At 36.9% G+C, this 13,973-nt stretch overlaps 1 protein-coding gene across 6 annotated transcripts in view; it reads left to right on the forward strand.

Moving 5' to 3' along the window:
- Positions 1 to 13,973, forward strand: part of RBL1 (RB transcriptional corepressor like 1) — a 79,684-nt gene that overhangs the window by 35,543 nt on the left and 30,168 nt on the right. For 3 of the 6 annotated variants that reach the window (XM_033433686.2, XM_033433687.2, XM_049699328.1), the window contains 4 exons: positions 1,756 to 1,935; positions 4,721 to 4,853; positions 8,831 to 9,097; positions 10,675 to 10,886. In XM_033433686.2, the coding sequence (XP_033289577.1) occupies positions 1,756 to 1,935; positions 4,721 to 4,853; positions 8,831 to 9,097; positions 10,675 to 10,886 (792 nt within the window). The remainder of the gene's footprint in view (positions 1 to 1,755; positions 1,936 to 4,720; positions 4,854 to 8,830; positions 9,098 to 10,674; positions 10,887 to 13,973) is intronic. The other 3 variants (XM_004272819.4, XM_033433688.2, XM_049699329.1) reach the window with 2 other exon arrangements.

Consider the following 13,973-nt stretch of genomic DNA (forward strand, 5'->3'; position numbering starts at 1 on the left):
ATGCTGAAGAAGTGAGCTGTAGTGATGTCTGGAAAATATTTCCAGAGGTATTGTGAAAGCATTCCTTTTAGGGTGGAATCAAGGACAAAAGGGAGAGGAAGAGAGGGGATCAGTAAATTAAGCCAATCTCATAGCTTCAGTTTTTCCATCACTGACTTGCAAATGTGGCCAGGAACTAGGTCGTTAAGTTTGAATTTCCATATTATGAATGAAAATCATAATCCTGTTAAATAGATGTGTGATGAAGAACAAAAACTCTTTCTCTCAGGAGAAAGAAAAGGTCTAAAATTAATTGTGGTCATGGTCTAGCTACTGAGGCTGTAATAACAGATGGTGCTCCTTCCCCAAATTTGAGCTAATTCACTGTGGATGAATCTTAACTTACTTACCCTTTTTTACCTGCTAGAACCTTTTTCTTACAGAACACAGAGGTCACAGCTGCAGTAACTAATGTTACCTGATGTCTGAATTTAAGACTGATGCTATTATTATACTGGTTGGCATAATTTAGTTAATATTTTGTCATCTGTGTTACTTGAAAATTATTGATTATAGAAAAGTTAGTTTGATGAGTTAAATTTTTATACCTAAAGTTACAGAAATGCAGATCACTGAAAACCCTATCCATTTTAATTGTTGATTGAGTGGAATTTAAATTCTTTTTAGTTTTGTAAGGAAAATTGCTTCTCTATATTTACTTTAATGTTTATGTATGTGTTTCAGATTTTCCATTAGGAAATATATGTAATTTTATCTGAGGAAAAAGTTTAGTTTTTGCCCTCACCTAATAACAATTCATTGTTTTTTGTAACATCCTTTTTTCATTCAAGAAGTTAAATGCTGTTGTTGTTGTTGTTGTTGTTTTTTAATAAATTTATTTATTTATTTGTTTTTGCCTGCGTTGGGTCACGGGCTTTCTCTAGTTGCTGCCAGCAGGAGCTACTCTGTGTTGTGGTGCGCGGGCTTCTCATTGTGGTGGCTTTTCTTGTTGCTGTGCATGGGCTCTAGGCACGCAGGCTTAAGTACTTGTGGCTGGCGGGCTCTAGAGCGCAGGCTCAGTAGTTGTGGCGCACGGGCTTAGTTGCTCCACAGCATGTGGGATCTTCCCGGACCAGGGCTCGAACCTGTGTCCTCTGCATTGGCAGGCGGATTCTCAGCCACTGCGCCACCAGGGAAACCCAATGCCGTTGTTTTTTAACCACATAAATAATATATACTCCTTGAAGAAAAACAGAAAATACACACAAATGTAGATATTAAAGTCATATATTATAATCCTAATTACAAATAATAATCACTATTAATATTTTTATATATATGCTTACAGACTTTGCTCTAGATATTTACTCTTATTAAAATGGAACTATAGTGTATATAAGCAAAGTTCCTTTTAAATATGTTATTCATTCTTTCTTTTGAGCTGTTGGGAGGAATAGTCTGAGAAGGGGCAGTGAATTCAAAATAGCATTGGACTGGGAACCCAAGACCTGACTTCTACCACTGTTGGGCTGTTGACCACTTTCACCTATCATTGCCTCTGTTTTCCATGTGTAAAATAAAACATGAAAACCAGAAATGTACATGCAAGTATTTTGAAAATCTTAAAAACTTCTTTATAAATTAAAAATATATTAATAAGCCATAGAATTATGGTTCAAAGATATTCTTGGTTCTGTGTCATTAATAACAGCAGAGCTAGCCATACATGTCAGCCTAGTCTAGAACTGACTACTTGAGACCACATTACTTTCTCAGTTTTCTCTTCTCCAGGTTATTGAGGTGGTGATCCGCTCAGAGGAAGGACTCTCCAGGGACATGGTGAAACACCTGAACAGCATTGAAGAACAGATTTTGGAGAGTTTAGCATGGAGTCATGACTCTGCTCTGTGGGAGGCTCTCCAGGCTTCTGCAAACAGAGTTCCTACCTGTGAAGAAGTGAGTTAGGGCAAGGCTAATAATCCCATCATTTTATGAAAGCAGCTTTATTGAGACGTGATTCCCATACCATACAATTCACCCATAAGTATACAATTCAGTGGTTTTTAGTATATTCATAGGTATGTGCAGTCATCACCACAGTCACTTTTGGAACACACCACCTCAACAAGAAACTTTACATATCACTTCCCTAACCTCTGTCTTCTTGACCTAGCCCCTAAGCAACCAAGTAATCTACTTTCCATCTCTATTGATTTCCCTGTTCTGGACATTTCATGTAAATGGAATCATACAATATGTGGTCCTTTTAAACTGACTTCTTTTTTTTTTTAAAAACATCTTTATTGGAGTATAATTGCTTTACAATGTGGTGTGTTAGTTTCTGCTTTAAAACAAAGTGAATCAGCTATACATATATCCCCATATCTCCTCCCTCTTGCATCTCCCTCCCACCCTCCTTATCCCACCCCTCTAGGTGGTCACAAAGCACTGAGCTGATCTCCGTGTGCTATGCGGCTGCTTCCCACTAGCTATCTAGTTTACATTTGGTAGTGTATATATGTCCATGCCACTCTCTCACTTTGTCCCAGCTTACCCTTCCCCCTCCCCATGTCCTCAAGTCCATTCTCTACATCTGTGTCTTTATTCCTGTCCTGCCCCAAGGTTCTTCAGAACCTTTTTTTTTTTTTTTTTAGATTCCATATATATGTGTTAGCATATTGTATTTTGTTTTTCTCTTTCTGACTTAGTTCACTCTGTATGACAGACTCTAGGTCCATCCACCTCACTACAAATAACTCAATTTCGTTTCTTTTTATGGCTGAGTATAACTGACTTCTTTTATTAGCATAATGATTTTAGGTTCATCCATGTTGTTGTATGTATCAGCACTTTGTTCCTTTTTACAGCTTACTAATATCCCATTGTATGGATATAGCAGTTTGTTTATTTATAAACTTGTGTTGTTTCCACCCTTTGACTATTATGAATAATGCTGCTATGAACATTCATGAACAAGTTTTTGTGTGGACATACGTTTTCATTTTTCTTTTTCTTTCTTTTTTTTTTTGTGGTACGCGGCCTCTCACTGTTGTGGCCTCTCCTGTTGCGGAGCACAGGCTCCGGACGCCCAGGCTCAGTGGCCATGGCTCACGGGCCTAGCCGCTCCGTGGCATGTGGGATCTTCCCGGACCGGGGCACGAACCCGTGTCCCCTGCATCGGCAGGCGGACTCTCAACCACTGCGCCACCAGGGAAGCCCTTCATTTTTCTTGAGTATATGGCTAGCAGTGGAATTGCTGGGCCATATAGTAACTCTTTTTAAGCTTTTGAGGAACCGTCAGACTGTTTTCCAAAGTGGCTGCACCATTTAACGTTCCCACCATCAGTGTATAAAGTTTCTAATATCTCCACATCCTCTCCAGTGCCTATTATCTGTCTTCTTGATTCTAGCCATCCTAGTAGGCATGAAGTATTATCTCACTGTGGGTTTTTTTTTTGCATTTCCCTGATGGCTAATGATGTTCAACATCATTTCATGTGCTTATTGGCCATTTCTTTATCATCTTTGGAGAAATATCTATTCAGATCCTTTGCCCATTTTTTATTTGGGTTGTCTTTTTATTATTGAGTTATAGGTTCTTTATATATTTTAGATACACTCCTTTATCCGATATATGATTGGTAAAACTTTTCTCCCATTCTGTGGGTTGTCTTTTTACTTTCCTGATGATGACCTTTGAAACACAAAAGTTTTAAATTTTGATGAATCCAGTTTATTCTTCTGTTGCTTGTGCTTTCAGTATCAGATCTAAGAAACCATTAATCCCATCATTTTTAATTTTTTAAATATCCATATAAAGAATTAAATACTTTTAATTAGTAGTATTTACAATAAAAAGATTAAAAGCTTCTACCTAATGCACACAAATTGCACATTTAACAGTTTAGTATCATGAGAAATTGAGTTTTTTCCCTTCACCTCTGTGGTATTCTTTTTTAACTCCTGTCTATACATCCTACTTTGCTTTTCTGTGTCTCCTTATACTTCATTAATCTTATTGAGTTTTTCTCTAATCTCAAACAACTGAAAGAACTATTTAGGAAGAACTGAAAAGATGATTTCTTAAAGCCTCTCTTCCATGCTTCTTTGGTCTTTTGCAGCAGACTATGATTAATTGGGCAATCTTCAGTATTCATCAATATTTCCATTATGGAATCCATTGGGAAGTGGAAAAAAAAGCTATGAACTTACAAGAGAAGGATTTGGGTTGAAGCCCTTGCTGTAATATTTAGTAGTACTGTGTCCTTGGGCAGATTTCACTTTTTTTTTTTTTTTGCGGTATGCAGGCCTCCCGGCAGGCTCAGCAGCCACGGCTCACAGGCCCAGCCGCCCCGCAGCATGTGGGATCTTCCCGGACCGGGGCATGAACCTGTGTCCCCTGCATCGGCAGGCAGACTCTCAACCACTGCGCCACCGGGGAAGCCCAGATTTCACATTTTTGAGCCTCAATTTTCTCATCCATAAGTGAAGAATAGCAGTGCCTACCTCATAGGTTTACTTCTAGTGGTCAGTAAACTTTACTAGATATATTATAAGATTAAGTGAGTTGAACTCTTTACATATCTTTAACAATGTTAACTATTGAGCACTTTATGCAAGCTGGTATATTTTGTGAAGGACAGGGAAATAAAACAGTAAAAAGTTAAGAAGACTTTCTTTCTCATTTTTTCTGTTATGTTTTTATCAGTGGGTTTGATCAGAGGGTTTTTGTTTTCTACAGGTTATATTCCCAAATAATTTTGAAACAGGAAATGGGGGAAATGTACAGGGACATCTTCCCATGATGCCAATGTCTCCTCTAATGCATCCAAGGGTCAAAGAAGTTCGGACTGACAGTGGGAGTCTTCGAAAGGGTAGGTTCAACATTGGTAAAACAATGAAAAAATAACAAACATCTTTTTTTAGAGAAAATTTCAGGTCTTGCCTAACGTATTATTAAGAAATACAATTTTTTTATCAAGATTTGAAAGGGGATTAATGTTTATGCCAATACCCCGTGTGGCTCATTGTATACTTTTTTATATTAAAGTAATAAGATTTCCACTCTGATTTTGAATCTAATCTATTTTTTAAATTGCAGTGTCTATTATTGTGGAAATAGTATTTTGGCTTTTTCATAAATATACACAACTTTTCCTCAATGCTAATGGAAAACTATTTAAGCTAAATACCTACTTTTCCAAATGTGATAAAAGTTATATTCTTTATCTCTAAGGCTTTATAGAAAAATAAATGTTTAAAGCAGAACAAAGAACTCTTTGGGATATTAAATTCATCTAATAAATTACTTATCTATGCTCTCTCAAAATAGTTCATTTGAGCCTTACTAATAGGAAGATTTTAGTGCATTATTCTTTATTTTCTCTTGTGGTGTAGCAAACTGATGTGTGCATCTTCTGGATTATTTAACTCTTGGATTTTTAAAAATCACTTAAAATCTTCTGATGACAATATCCCTGAATAAACCTCAGATGTACAAGTATTCAGGTTATATAGTAAGGTAGCTCAAGACCCACTTTTGGACTATAATTGTGTGTGTCTTGCTTTACACGTAGTATAAGGTCATGAAAATGTGCACACTGTGCATGCAAAACAGTCTTCATTAAGCAAGGGGAATAATTAGGATTGTTTTATGACCTTTAAAAATCTTGTCAAAGCTAAAAACTCTCTTACTGTCAATTATTAATATTTAAACAAATTTAAAAATAGTAAAAATATTTACTTAGTACACTACAATTGGAAACATTGAGAATGAAAGTGTTTTGTTTTTTAAAGTCATAAAGAATAGTTTAAATTGTGCTTGCCACTTTCTTCTCATATAACTTACAATACTGAGTGAGCTTCTTTCCTGTGCCTTGGTGAACTGTCGTGTTCCTTTCTAAGTTTGGACCAGCTCTTAACATTTTATCCTTTGTGCTTTCAGTGTTGTGAAATATTTCTGAAAGTTCCTTTAAAGTGAAGTTTTTTGCCATCATAACTTCCTGTTGGATGTCTTCATCCTATTTATCTTAACAACTTTTCGCATTTATATCAATAAGTCTCATCTTCACACAGTTCTTCTGGCTGTATATCTAATCTCTTGAATAGCAGCAGTGTCAACATTCCTAGGGTCAGCTATTTCTTCTATAACTTCATTAACAATTTTAATTTCACTTTCAGCATTATCACTTTTCAATTCTTTGTTGAACTTCCACTTTTTTGGGGGGCCATTCCTTCTTTCATTCGTCTATTTTGTAAAATGCGGGTTTATCACTGGGAAATAAGGAGACAACATAACCATATGCTTTGCTGCCTGCATGAATTGAACCAGCAGATTTGCCCTGAACAATCACCAACAGACTTTGAAAGAAGTAACAGGATTGGTCACTGATCATGATGCACATCTATTTTTCACACAGTGATTTATGTAAATCCTCATGGGAAAAGTTTGTAGTTTATGCAGTTACTCACAGTTAATATACCATGGCAACTGAAATCTGAACCTTTTTGTTAAGGCTGTCGTTAATTTATGCTATGATAACTGAAACTCATGCATACTTTAACTGTACAAAGCATGAACTCTGTGCGTATGCATGTGTGTGTATCTGACTATAATGTGTATGTATGTATAATATATATTATATATATAATATATGTTATATATATGTGTGTGTGTGTGTGTTTGCAGCCTAGCTAGAGATATCAGAACTAAGATCATGAAGAAATGGTCACTAAAATGTAATTCTGTCCTGGTGGTGGAATTTTGAGTGTTACCTTTTTCATTACAGTTTTTTGGTATCGTTTGAGTTTTTTCAGTGAGCTTTTAAAAATTGAGATATAATTCACATCGCATAAAATTCACCCTTTTAAAATATACAATTCAGTATATTTACAAGACTATACAACTATCACCATTATCTAATTCCAGAACATTTTTATCACCCCACCGCCCCCCCAAAAAAAAAACCTGTATCCAACAGTAATCACTCTCTATTTCCTCCTCTACCAAGACCCTGGAACTACTAATCTATTCTTTGTCTCTATGGATCTTCCTGTACTGGACATTTCATATAAATGGAATTATATAATATGTGACCTTTGTGATTGGCTTCTTTTACTTATCATGTTTTCAAGATATATATGTTGTCGCATGTGTCAACACTTCATTACGCTGAATAATTCTTCATTGTATGGATATACTGTATATTGTTCGTTCATTCGTTTGTTAATGGACATTTGGATTATTTCCACTTGTTGGCTTTTATGAATAACGCTGCTGTGAACATTCAGGTGATATATTATTTTTATAATTAGAAGAAAACGGTATTTTCTTATAGGGGTTCAGGCAAGAGAATCAAATAATGGAAAATCCTTAGAAAACAATAATATTGAGCCTTGACTCTGGGAGAAAAAAGACAATTTATTAACTTATATATTTGTTAAATTTTTATTGTCTACTGCAGCTTTTCCAGTACTGTGCTAGGCAGAGCATCATTTCAAGGGGCTTGCAGCTAACTTCATGGCTATAACATGAGTTTTCCCTTGAAATGTCAGCTCTGAACATTCCAAGTCAGATTCAAGGGCTGCATTGATTTTCTTAGATATAAGGTATCCAGGTAGACTTCTGTTAAGGGGTAATGGGAGCTACAATAGAACTTTCCACTTTTTTACTAAGACTGGGAGTCAGAGTTGCTTTTATAACCTCCAGAATTATGGAGAGATTTTTATTAAACCATGACTATTCCTCACTTACCTCAGTAATACAGAGAGCTGTCAAATTATTGCCAGAGGTAATTTTTATACCTTTTAAACATGTTTTGAAAATAGATGACATGGCTGTCTAATTATCTAGTAATTGTAAAAATAATTAGTGAAATGTTTTTACTTTAAAAACATGTTATATACCTGTAAAGAAACAGTGGGTTGAGGGAAGTAGGGGGGAAATGGTGGGAAAAGATGTAGGATTGGCTAGGAGAGGCTTTGCACCTAGTGGAGATGGAAAGGAGAGCAGTTTCTGCAGAAGGATAGCACTGGAAAAGAGGTTTAATCCATACTTTACTTTCTTTTTGATCAACACACTAATGCCTCAGATTAAGGCAAGTTAAGCAGAGTCATAACACTTCTACTCATCTTTATCTTCTAGTGGACTTATAAAAGATGATTCTGCCTCTACTAAATCAGAAAGCCACAGCTACTGCCTTAAACTATTTGAAGTGTGGGCATGTGGTGAAGGCAAAATTGTGAACCAAATCACTGATTTTTCCTTCTAATCAGGAGTTATTTACTAGATAAGATTGGGAGACAGAAGCTAGTTGGACTACTTTTGAAATTTAGCAGTCACCACATTCTACTTCTCACCTTCTACTTTACCCTTAATATTTTGCTTCTTTAATATAGGCAGAGGTTCAAGAAACCAGGAAGGTGAGCTCTCATTATTTTATTTTATTTTATTTTCCTTTTTTTTTTTTTTTTTTTTTTGCGTTACGCGGGCCTCTCACTGCTGCGGCCTCTCCCGCTGCAGAGCGCAGGCTCCGGACGCACAGGCTCAGCGGCCATGGCTCACGGGCACAGCCGCTCTGCGGCATGTGGGATCCTCCCGGACTGGGGCATGAACCCGCGTCCCCTGCATCGGCAGGCGGACTCCCAACCACTGCGCCACCAGGGAAGCCCCATAATTTTATTTTAATATTTACTTCATTCTTCTCTCTCCCACTAGACTCGATTATTCCATGAGGACAGAGGCCATGTTATTAGCATAGTAACTCAATCTCTGTTTGTTGAATGAGTGAGTAAACCTGACTTATTATTTTGGAATACATGTCAAACTGTTATAAATTTTTCTCTTTATTAGATACGCAACCATTGTCTCCAATTTCTGTCCATGAACGCTACAGTTCTCCTACCGCTGGGAGTGCTAAGAGAAGACTTTTTGGGGAAGACCCCCCAAAGGAAATGCTTATGGACAGGATCATAACAGAAGGAACAAAATTGAAAATTGCTCCTTCTTCAAGCATTACTGCTGAAAATATATCAATTTCACCTGGGCAAAGTCTTCTAACAATGGCCACAGCCATAGTAACAGGGACAACAGGACATAAAGTTACAATCCCATTGCATGGTAACATTTTGATGCATTTATTTTATATTTTTTCTGAGTTGGGTGAAAATTTAAGAAATGTCTTATTGGACTGATCACATGGTCTTATTATTCCAGTATTTTTTCTTGAACCTATATACTTTTTTTTCTCTTTGGCTGCGTTTGGTCTTCGTTGCTGTGCATGGGCTTTCTCCAGTTATGGGGAGCAGGGGATACTCTTCATTGCAGTGCGCGGGCTTCTCATTGCGGTGGCTTCTCCTGTTGCGGAACACGGGCTCTAGGCGTGCGGGCTTCAGTAGTTGCAGCACACGGGCTTCAGTAGTTGCAGCACACGGGCTTCAGTAGTTGCGGCGCGAGGGCTCAGTAGTTGCGGCTCGAGCGCACGTGGGCTTCAGTAGTTGTGGCACATGGGCTTAGTATTTGTGGCTTGTGGGCTCTAGAGTGCAGGCTCAGTAGTTGTGGCGCACGGGCTTAGTTGCTCCATGGCATGTGGGATCTTCCCAGACCAGGGATCGAACCTGTGTCTCCTGCATTGGCAGGCAGATTCTTAACCACTTCGCCACCAGGGAAGTCCCTGAACCCATACTTTTTTTTCTCTAAGAGCAGTTTTAGGTTCATGGCAAAATTGAGCCTTCCTTGTCATCAACATCCTGCACCAGAGAGACACATGTGTTACAACTGATGAACTTTCATGGACACATCATTATCACCCCAAGTCCGTAGTTTGCATTGGGGTTCACTCTTTGGTGTTGTACATTCTATGAATTTTGACAAATGTCTAATGACACATATCTACCATTATACTGTTATACAGAATAGTTTCACTGCCCTAAAGATCCTCTGTGCTCCACCCTTTTGTTTTGTTTTGAACCTATAGAGGCATTCCTAGTATTATTGCACTTTGCTTTGTTGCACTTTACAGATACTATTTTTTTTTTTTTTTACAAATTGAAGGTTTCTGGCAACCCTCTGTTGTCATATGATGATTAGCATTTTTTAGCAACAAAGTATTTTTTAATTGAGTTATGTACATTGTTTTTTAGTCATAATGCTATTGCACACTTAATAAACTGCAATATAGCATAAACATAATTTTTATGTGCACTAGGAATCCAAAAAATTCATGTGACTCACTTTATTATGATACTCAATTTATTGTAGTGGTCTGGAACCAAACTCGCAATATCTCTGAGGTATGCCTGCACTGTTTTTTGAATTTTCACATTTTATAAATTTACAACCCTCTTTGTTAGGACTTATTTTATTTTCTTATCTGAGTTTTACAAATAAGTGCATTGAGGAAGAATTTTGTTTATTGATTAAAAACATCTCCTTTAGAGCTCAAAAGAACAATTTTATTGTTTCAGAGCAGAAATAGAAAATAAGAGTATCATAACCTAGAATTACTATTTTTGTGGCTTTCTTCTAACATATTCCTATGCATAAATAGATAGATAGATAGATAGGTAGGTAGATAGATAGATAGATAGTAAAGGAAGGAAGGGAGGGAGAGAGGGAGGAAGGAAGCAAGGAAGGAAGAATTGACAACTTTTCTGGGACACACTTCTAAAACTAAGAACTCTTGCTTGTACATTCAGGTATTGCAAATGATGCTGGAGAGATCACACTGATACCAATTTCCATGAATACAACTCAGGAGTCCAAAGTCGAGAGTCCTGTATCACTTACGGCTCAGTCATTAATTGGTGCTTCTCCAAAACAGACCCATTTGACTAAAGCACAAGAGGTACATTCAGTTGGAATAAGCAAACCAAAGAGAACTGGGTCCTTAGCACTGTTTTATAGAAAGGTACGTGTTTTTATAGCATCTAAAAAGGTCTCCTTTAATCAATGCAAGAAAGATTGAGTAACAGAGGGCAGCTTTAGCCTTCTTTTTTTGTGTGTGGTAAAATATACATGAAATTTACTACTTTAACCATTTTTAAGTGTACAGCTAAATGTCATTAGTACATTCGCATTGTTGTGCAGCTTCCACCATCATCCACCTCCAGACTTTTTCATCTTCCTAAACTGAAACTCTGTACCCATTAAATAGTAACTCCTCATTTCTTCCTCCCACCCCCAGCCCCTGGTAGCCATTATTCTACTTTCTGTCTCTATGAATTTGACTACTCTAGGTACCTCATATAAGTGGAATTATATAACGTTTGTCCTTTTTTGACAGGCTTATTTCACTTAGCATAATGTTTTCAAGGCTCTTCCATATTGTAGCATGGTCAGAATTTCCTTCCTTTTTAAAACTAATATTTCATGGTATGTATATACCATATTTTGTTTATCCATTCATCTATAGATGGACATTTGCGTTGTTTCTACCTTTTGGTTATTGTGAGTGAATAGTGTTGCTATGAACATTAGTGTACAGGTATCCAAGTCTGTTTTCAATTCTTTTGGGTACATACAGAAGTGGAATAGTAATTCTAAATTTAATTTTTGAGAAAATGCTATGCAGTTTCCCACAGTGGCTGCACCATTTATATTCCTGCTAGCAACATACAAGGTTTTCCCCAATATTGTGAAATACAAGTGTTTTTCTCTTTCTGACTTACTTCACTCTTTATGACAGTCTCTAGATCCATCCACCTCACTACAAATAACTCAATTTTGTTTCTTTTTATGGCTACGTAACATTCCATTGTGTATATGTGCCACATCTTCTTTATCCGTTCATCTGTCGATGGACACTTAGGTTGCTTCCATGTCCTGGCTGTTGTTAGTAGAACTGCAATGAACATTGTGGTACATGACTCTTTGAATTATGGTTTTCTCAGGGTATATGCCCAATAGTGGGATCGCAGGGTCATATGGTAGTTCTATTTTTACTTTTTTAAGAAGCCTCCATACTGTTCTTCATAGTGGTTGTATCAATTTACATTCCCACCAGCAGTGCAAGAGGGTTCCCTTTTCTCCACACCCTCTCCAGCATTTATCGTGTGTAGATTTTTTGATGATGGCCGTTCTGACCGGTGTGAGATGATAACCTCATTGTAGTTTTGATTTGCATGTCTCTAATGATTAGTGATTTTGAGCATGCTTTCATGTGTTTGTTGACAATCTGTATATCTTCTTTGGAGAAATGTCTGTTTAGATCTTCTGCCCATTTTTGGATTGTGTTGTTTGGTTTTTTAATATCGAGCTGAATGAGCTGCTTGTATATTTTGGAGATTAATCCTTTGTCATTTGCTTCATTTGCAAATATTTTCTCCCATTCTGAGGGTTGTCTTTTCATCTTGTTTATGGTTTCCTTTGCTGTGCAAAAGCATTTAAGTTTCATTAGGTCCCATTTGTTTATTTTTGTTTTTATTTCTATTACTCTATGAGGTGGGTGAAACAGAATCTTGCTGTGTTGTATGTCATGGAGTGTTCTGCCTATGTTTTCCTCTAAGAATTTTATTGTGTCTGGCCTTACATTTAGGTCTTTAATCCATTTTGAGTTTAGTTTTGTGTGTGGTGTTAAGGACTGTTCTAATTTCATTCTTTTACATGTAGCTGTCCAGTTTTCCCAGCACCACTTATTGAAGAGGCTGTCTTTTCTCCATTGTATATTCGTGCCTCCTTTTTTAAAGATAAGGTGACCATAGGTGCGTGGGTTTATCTCTGGGCTTTCTATCCTGTTCCATTGATCTATACTTCTGTTTTTGTGCCAGTACCATATTGTCTTGATTACTGTAGCTTCGTAGTATAGTCCAAAGTCAAGGAGCCTGATTCCTCCAGCTCTGTTTTTCTTTCTCAAGATTGCTTTGGCTATTCGGGGTCTTTTGTGTTTCCATGCAAATTGTGAAATATTTGTTCTAGTTCTGTGAAAAATGCCATTGGTAGCTTGATAGGGATTGCATTGAATCTGTAGATTGCTTTGGGTAGTATAGTCATTTTCACAATGTTGATTCTTCCAGTCCAAGAACATGGTATGTCTCTCCATCTGTTTGTATCCTCTTTGATTTCTTTCATCAGTGTCTTATAGTTTTCTGCATACAGGTCTTTTGTCATCCTTAGGTAGGTTTATTCCTAGGTATTTTATTCTTTTGTTGAAGTGGTAAATGGGAGTGTTTCCTTAATTTCTCTTTCAGATTTTTCATCATTAGTTTATAGGAATGCAAGAGATTTCTGTGCATTAATTTTATATCCTGCTACTTTACCAAATGCATTGATTAGCTCTAGTAGTTTTTTGGTAGCATCTTTAGGATTCACTATGTATAGTATCATGTCATCTGCGAACAGTGACAGTTTTACTTCTTTTTTCACAAGTTGGATTCCTTTTATTTCTTTTTCTTCTCTGATTGCTGTGGCTAAAACTTCCAAAACTATGTTGAATAATAGTGGTGAGAGTGGGCAACCTTGTCTTGTTCCTGATCTTAGTGGAAATGGTTTCAGTTTTTCACCATTGAGAACAATGTTGGCTGTGGGTTTGTCATATATGGCTTTATTATGTTGAGTTAAGTTCCCTCTATGCCTACTTTCTGGAGAGTTTTTATCATAAATAGCTGTTGAATTTTGTCAAAAGCTTTTTCTGCATCTATTGAGATGATCATATGGTTTTTATTCTTCAATTTGTTAATATGGTTTATCCCATTGATTGATTCTGTATGTTGAAGAATCGTTGCATTCCTGGGATAAACCCCACTTGATCATGGTGTATGTTCCTTTTAATGTGCTGTTGGATTCTGTTTGCTAGTATTTTGTTGAGGATTTTTGCATCTATGTTCATCAGTGATATTGGCCTATAGTTTTCTTTTTTTGTGACATCTTTGTCTGGTTTTGGTATCAGGGTGATGGTGGCCTCGTAGAATGAGTCTGGAAGTGTTCCTCCCTCTGCTATATTTTGGAAGAGTTTGAGAAGGATATGTGTTAGCTCTTCTCTAAATGTTTGCTAGAATTC

Source organism: Orcinus orca, chromosome 16 (assembly GCF_937001465.1).
Source record: "Orcinus orca chromosome 16, mOrcOrc1.1, whole genome shotgun sequence".
NCBI lineage: Eukaryota > Metazoa > Chordata > Mammalia > Artiodactyla > Delphinidae > Orcinus > Orcinus orca.